Source organism: Toxorhynchites rutilus, chromosome 1 (genome assembly GCF_029784135.1).
Source record: "Toxorhynchites rutilus septentrionalis strain SRP chromosome 1, ASM2978413v1, whole genome shotgun sequence".
Classification (NCBI taxonomy): Eukaryota; Metazoa; Arthropoda; class Insecta; order Diptera; family Culicidae; genus Toxorhynchites; species Toxorhynchites rutilus.
In genome coordinates this window covers 62,915,162-62,922,039 of record NC_073744.1, presented here as the reverse complement: position 1 = coordinate 62,922,039, position 6,878 = coordinate 62,915,162, and the positions used below count along the sequence as shown (strand labels likewise).

Sequence of the window (6,878 nt, the reverse complement as noted above, 5' to 3'; positions counted from 1 at the left end):
GGCTTTTAAATAACGAGACTGCGCGTACGAAAACACGTTTTTGTCGCTATAGTAGTTTGCGAGCAGCAGTGGTTTGAATGGAACGTGGTTTGTAGTGCGCGTCTGAAATCATGTGTGTCGAAAAACACGAACAACAACGCTCCTGCCCATAACGCGCTGTCGGTGAAGCAATTTTTAGCCGATAAGGGCATTCCAGTGTTCAAACATGCCCCGTACTCGCCGGATCTAGCCCCATGCGACTTTTTTCTATTCCCCAAGACCAAATCCGTGTTGAAAGGTACCCGATTTCAGTTCGTAGAAGAGGAGTAGGAAAACGCGACGCGGCTTTTGAACGCCATCACAAAAGAAGAATTTCAGCACTGCTTCGAACAATGGAAAAAACGTATGGAAAGGTGTGTGAGGAGCGAAGGGGAGTATATTGACCATTTCATTTTTTTTCTCATCACTACATAAGACTAAAATAGATCGATTTTACGATGAACATGAGTCGCATTTAATTATTTACTTTTAACCCCGAAAAACTCAAAAATAACAAAGCAGCACGAGGTGTATACTCAATTTTGGGATTGACTGTACGTACATGACAATTGTTTGCGAATTAACTGGGGTGAACACGCGACATACACGTGCATCTAATACGACTACTGTCATACGTGTATACGATTTACAACAGACAAACAAATAATGGCGGAAAATGTTTGTGAGGTTACAAATAACAATTATATTTATATTCTGCAAAGCTCATAAGTCCGTGTTAGGGAAACACATTTCGATGTAAACAAAAATTACAGGTAAACAAGAATACCCCCGACTTGCACGTATTTGCAAAGCGGATTCCCCCAGGCACATCGGGTTTCTGTGTTGGAGAAACCGTATAAACCGTGTCAACCAAAACGTGGCAGTCAGAGCGCTTAGATAACGCTTGACATTTCACAGTTATTCAATTGTTTATCTCATGAAAAATTATTCGTTTATTATTTATCTATTCCGAAGCGGTTCGCGTTATCGGAGGTACATTGTTGACATTTTTTGAAACTTCAAGTTGCCGTGAATGAAAGATTAGCACGCCCGAAGGTAATTTGATATCGTTATATTTTGAATGGAACAAAATTGCTTGATGTTTTTTGAATGTTTCAACTACTACGTGCCTGAGTCTCACTTACACATTTGTCTGTACATTTCTTTTAAATTTTTGAAATTATATTTGCACAAAAACAAAAACTCCAAATCATAATATTAAAACATTATCAGATACAGTTTTTTTTACTACTTTTCGAAGCTTTTGAAAAGGGGTACTTCTATTACGTAGAATACATATTCGATTTGGAAAAGTAAAAATTCATAATTTTATTTTGAAAGTATGTTTTTTTCAACTGAGAATGCATTATGATTTTCGCTTCACGATGACAGAACACGAAGCTCAATGCCGTCAACGCGAATTAAATGAATTAATATTGAGAATAGTGTAGCGAGATGTTTTTTTTCTCTCCCTCTAGAATCTTATTTCAAGAATGGCAGATTTACAAACATTTTGCAGATTTTATATTTTGATATATATATGTATATATGTATACATGTTACATATTACATATTATAATATGAAATATGTAATCCAGGACAGACTTCCAGATTTAGTCGTCGCATTCCATCAGGGCAATGCCAAACTTCATGTCTCTTCAACAACCCCATTAACTTTAACAACCTCATAAACTTTAACAACACGACGAATAATTTTATAAAAAAATACGTTGAACAGTTTTCGACGAGTTAGTGAAAATGTTTCGGGAGGATAAAACCTTTAAGCAGCGTGAAAATGGCGAAAGATTGTGGAACAAAATTGTGCATATACAATTAAGAGAACGAATTTGTTTTGGTTTTCCCAAAGATCAACATGCACTTTACGGACAACCTTATATCGCCTACAGTAGTCGTTCGCTATCTGGACCTACTTCAAATGGCCTATTCTTTAACAGAATTGGAAATAGTAGGCGTCATGTTCAATTTGAAGTTTTGCAGCCCTGTTAGCGAGTTAGCAAACCGAAACATATCCACCAGCGAACTGAATTTTGATATTAAACCACTCAAATGCCTAATATCGAAGCCGCCAAAATTAAATCCACACGTAGAATAATTTATTTTCTCGGTTTTTGTTTCCCTTTTCCACTTTTGATCAGTATTCATTGCCATAGGGTGGTTTAAATATTACAGAATAACATGTAGAAGGTGTTCTCATTTAAAGAAATCTGAAATTCAAAATGTAACTATACACAGTTAAAATAAATACAATTAATGTTTTTAAACTTTTTATTCATACTATCACACTGTTGATACTTAGTTTGAACTATTTAACTTACATTTCAGTTGTGTTTTTGCGCTGCTTACTTCATAAATAAATAAAAAAATCACAATAAAAAAAGTTTAACATCAAGGACTAAAACTGCATTCCTCCGTTCCGTTTATCGTTTAAATGCAAGGACATATTACTCATGACTGGATAGAAGCTTTACTGACGGAAAATATAAAAAATTGCGTATATCCGGTAATGTGAAGGAACGGAGAGAAAATAAATTGTAGATTACTCCCTTAATTTTGTATGCATAAGCAACGTATCGCAACAGAACCCCTATCTGCCCTAAAGGATTTACAATCCCGTAAATTACAATTTCCGTATTGTTTTACACCAATCCTGCCTTCTAGGCGCACTTATGAAGCGTTGTTACGGATGCTACAGTTATTACAAGGGAAATTGAAATGGATTCTAAAACAAACACAGAAAAACGTAGAGTAGAGTAGCTTAACCATTTAAAAGTATCTTAACAGCATTTTGAGATTTTTGTTTTGTTTTTTTTTGTACGTTTTCATTTTCGTGAACTATACGTTTACTATAGGCCACATGCTAAGCATCGTGGCATTGTTCCGCTGTAACGTTGTTTGCATTAGAGCGAATGGCAAAAAATACTTGCGAACTAAGGAACTGTTTCACGCACAAGTCTACCGCGAATTTCAAACATTCCCCCAACTTCCATACCTTATGCGCGATTACTCAACGATTGTTTCAACTAGTTTCGGTAGAGTTATTCGGTTCAAGATTTTAAGCTTTTATGACATTAGCATACAAACTTGGAATATCGCACATTTGTTTTAGACGTTGAATTTGATAAAACTGAACTATGTCCGAGTGGATCAATACTTTTCGTTGTAGTTTTGTGGTTGGAACCCTTAACATTTTCATAACCTCCTGATTCATTTCCTAAAACTTTTTTTTATCATTACAACTTAATGTAGAAAATGAATTTAAGTATGCGTTCACTTTTTATTGCTCAATTACCGCTATACCGCAAATATTACATTTGTTCGAATGTCTTGATCATTAAATTGTTTTACAATATATTTACTTCGCAAATATGTACCATGATAGTGGTTACTAGCAAATATACCGAAAATCTAATTTTCGTTTTATCCAAAGTCGTTATGGGGATCTGAATATTTTTTTTCCTTCTCTAGTGTTCCGTAAATTCATAAGTCCTGACAAAAAAAATACTCAACGTTACTTTTCACAGAAAAGTAAACGAAAATCGAATGGTGGTAGATGTTGGTTCAGGTTAAAATGTGTACGTTAGGGTGGATTCGTTACTTTTGTTTTGCACACGATTTGAGTATTTTTTTACGTTTAACCTATCGCTAGAACAGAAAAAAAGGTTGTTGGCGGCAACTTAAGTAGATGCGGGCGGTACTGATGGCACGAATTCCGCGGCTAGAGGGTTCAACGTTGACCTCTCAACATTGACCTGCTGTACTTGCGGTGTGGACAGTGCATTACGCTGTCCTTTTGAGCTGTAGGACAAAATACTTACTATATTTGATTGACAACATTCCCCCGCCCCCGAATGATACTAACCATCCCGATTGTGGTTCACTACAGAACGCACTCTGCTCTCTCGTTTCCTGAGCTTCCTGCTCATCATGGAGCATTGCCTCGATGCACTGTTCCATGAGGGCTTCCTCTTCGAGCCGCTGCATTTCCTGCTTGTCAAATTCCTCTTCGTTCTCCATCCACATGTACTCGGAGAAATCTTCATCATTATTGCCACCCCCATTCGAGCTGTTCTCATTCGGGGGTGTGATGTAACCCTCCGGATCCGAATCGTAGCTACTGTCGCTGTAGTTGTCATTGTTCGAGTAGCCACTACTTTCAATATTGTGATCGGGCATCTTCATCCTCATGATTGATTTCTCGGTAACCTGAAATAGCAACAACCTGATGTTTCATCTTAAAAGCGCCATAAAAAGTGTCATCAGTCAGTTGATATTGTTGCTAAATAAAGCTAGGTTTCTTACACGTTAATTGGCACTTTTTGTTGTGAAACACAATACGGTTCTATGCGTAGATAACGCGTATTGTTGTATTGTCCCACCATTGTTTCTATTGTCAATCGCTAATCTATTGAATATAGAATTCGCTTTTGAAAAGCCACATGTATGCAATGAATAGTCTCGATAATTAACGAAACCCGAATATAGTGGCCACATATTACGCGGGATCAGAAAAACAAAATAAACACACGAAAGCAGACATAACACTGCGATCGAAGGACTCCACGCTTACATTGAATTATTGCTTATTCTTACGGCACATGTTTGCGTGTGTGCGCTGTGTTCGCAATGCAAATGAGCGCAGTCGAAATCACGCTAAATGTTGGCCATGGAGACACGTCCAATGTAAATGTTGTTTTTGGTGTCCTCCACGCCAGCATGGAATTTTAAAATATTGACCTCCACGATGCAGAAAAACCACCCAAAAAGATAGCACTATCTGTTCCGCTCTGGTTGTGTGCTAAATTTTAATACGCATTTACGAAATCGTAATGTACGATATAACTTGGTACCTTTGGTTGAATGGCCTCTGGAGGCCATCTTAGCCTACCTGATATAATTTTGCTGAACACGAATGAAGTTTGTTATCACTAATCAATTTATGTACTGTTGATACCCAAAATTTAGACTACTGCACAATTTCCAAAAGATCTAAGCCTTGCACAAGCTAGGACACAACTCCCGAATTTGAAATAAAAACACTTCTGCTTGCTTTGTTTTTCGTGCACAATTTTGACCACTTGAGCTGTCTCTCGACCATCGGCTCTATGCAGCCCAAGGATTTAGCGAGGCGGCTGTATTGTGCTGTCGGCTGTTTGACAGCAGCAAAATTTGTCAACATGAAATGGATGAGGCGGCCAATATGCCCTGTTGAGATTCCAGATGGCACCCCATGATTCCGGTCGATCGGCTGGTATAATACAGGGTGCTAGGTTACCCCGTGCACATACATATTTGGTATGATAGAGGATCATATTTGGGGCTTTCCTGTTTCCTCTCCGTGGACAAGCGTGTTGTCCACGTGGACATTTTTCTTTATTTTATTAGAATATAAATTAGTAAATAACTAAATTGCGCATAAATTAAATTTTAACTCCATATAAGTTTTACTAGTTGTACCCTGCCACGCTTTGCTGTGGTACATTGAGGTTTTATGGCAGAGTAGTAGTAAGTAGCAAAACAAAAAAGAATATGTGTCATATGAGTTTAATTTTGAAATAAAGTTTTGTCTCAAATTCCTAACACTTAAGCTTAGATGGCCATTAAACAGCGTCTCATTACTCAGAATGGTACTTTTTCGCGAAATTTATTTGATTTTTGGATACAATAGAGCCTTCTTCTTCGTTTGACTACAAGAAAATGATTTACAAATACATATTCATGGTGAAAAACTAAAAGTATGTCGCTGACTCATATTCCGAACACTTTTGTCTCAAATTACGAACAGCGATGTATTTTTTATATTTTATCTTATGCAAAAATCAGAGATCTGATTGCTTTTTTTCATTTTTGAGTTAAGATTTCCCAAAGTAGAGATGTTTTGGTTGCAGTAGCTTATTGGACAGAAGATAGGAACATGGGAAAATCAATTTTTATGCAAGTTTTATATTTTTTCAAATAATTGGCCAATTAGCCGGCTTTATTTTGATGTGTGGATAATCTGAATCAGACCAGTAATTCAAGAGATATGAATTTAAAAAAAACTCATTTCAACGGTCAACGGTTAACTTTGAAAAATCATAACTCAAAAACGATAAAAATCACATTAAACAGTGTCTCGTTACTCAAAATGGTACTCTTTCGCGGAACTAATTTGGTTTTTGAATATGGGAACCGCTGACGACTTCATATGTCATTCCACACAAAACCTGACTAAGAAAATCAATTTTACTCGTTGGTCGTTGGTTTGCGCCTGCGACCTAAGTTCTGCGTGAAAAGAGCTCACAAACATTTGTTAAAAAATGGTCTTTTCATATTGTTTCTGCAGAATTGGATTGTCCTTGTACCTCAATTTGTGAACTATTGTTGTAATTGTCTGAAAATAGTGTGTTCAAACATCTTCTGTTCGGAATTTGAACCATGCGTGGAAATTGGATTCATATTCCGTACACTCCTTTAATACTAGTTTTAATGAAGATTTCTGCATAAAATATCTTATTTTTTCATCCATTTATTGTAGATTCTTACCTTTTCTAACACTTAACATGAAAACAGGAAACAAAATAATTGAAACAACTGTAAAACTGAAAAATGAACGATGCTTGTTTTCTACAGAATTTGCAAATGATGTAAAAATGAAGCCTTTACCCAAAGAATGTCAGAGTTTTCATTATTCTATTATTTATAACATAAAAGTGTAGTAAATTTACATTTAAAAATGAAGTGTTTGGAATTTGAATCATACGTAGCAATTTGATTCATAATCCGAACACTACTTCAATACTAATTTTAATGAAGATTTCTGCAAAAAAATTTTTTTTTTCATCCATTCATTGTAGATTAAT

General features: G+C 36.1%; 1 protein-coding gene across 4 annotated transcripts; it reads right to left on the bottom strand.

Annotated features, from left to right (window-relative positions):
• Nucleotides 1–2,258: 2,258 nt before the first annotated feature.
• LOC129770849 (polyadenylate-binding protein-interacting protein 2) lies at nucleotides 2,259–5,165 on the bottom strand. 4 transcript variants are annotated; one of them, XM_055773994.1, is made up of 3 exons: nucleotides 4,925–5,165; nucleotides 3,899–4,258; nucleotides 2,259–3,834 (listed from the first exon to the last, which is right to left on the bottom strand). In XM_055773994.1, exons 2-3 carry the CDS (start codon nucleotides 4,222–4,224, stop codon nucleotides 3,714–3,716), a joined length of 447 nt encoding a protein of 148 aa, XP_055629969.1. In that variant the 5' UTR covers nucleotides 4,225–4,258; nucleotides 4,925–5,165; the 3' UTR covers nucleotides 2,259–3,713. The 4 variants fall into 4 exon arrangements, with proteins under 4 accessions (XP_055629969.1, XP_055629958.1, XP_055629951.1 ...); XM_055773983.1 differs by having other exon boundaries at nucleotides 3,899–4,242; nucleotides 4,925–5,163; XM_055773976.1 differs by lacking the exon at nucleotides 4,925–5,165 and adding an exon at nucleotides 4,339–4,571.
• Nucleotides 5,166–6,878: the final 1,713 nt, after the last annotated feature.

Bases quoted from the DNA above. Each gene is read 5' to 3' on its own strand.
- LOC129770849 (XM_055773976.1), bottom strand. From the start codon at position 4,418: ATGGTGGGACAATACAACAATACGCGTTATCTACGCATAGAACCGTAT. The intron at 4,259-4,338 runs GTAAGAAACCTA...ATGAAACATCAG, and splicing joins CAAAAAGTGCCAATTAACGT to GTTGTTGCTATTTCAGGTTA. The intron at 3,835-3,898 runs GTTAGTATCATT...TTTGTCCTACAG, and splicing joins AGTGAACCACAATCGGGATG to CTCAAAAGGACAGCGTAATG.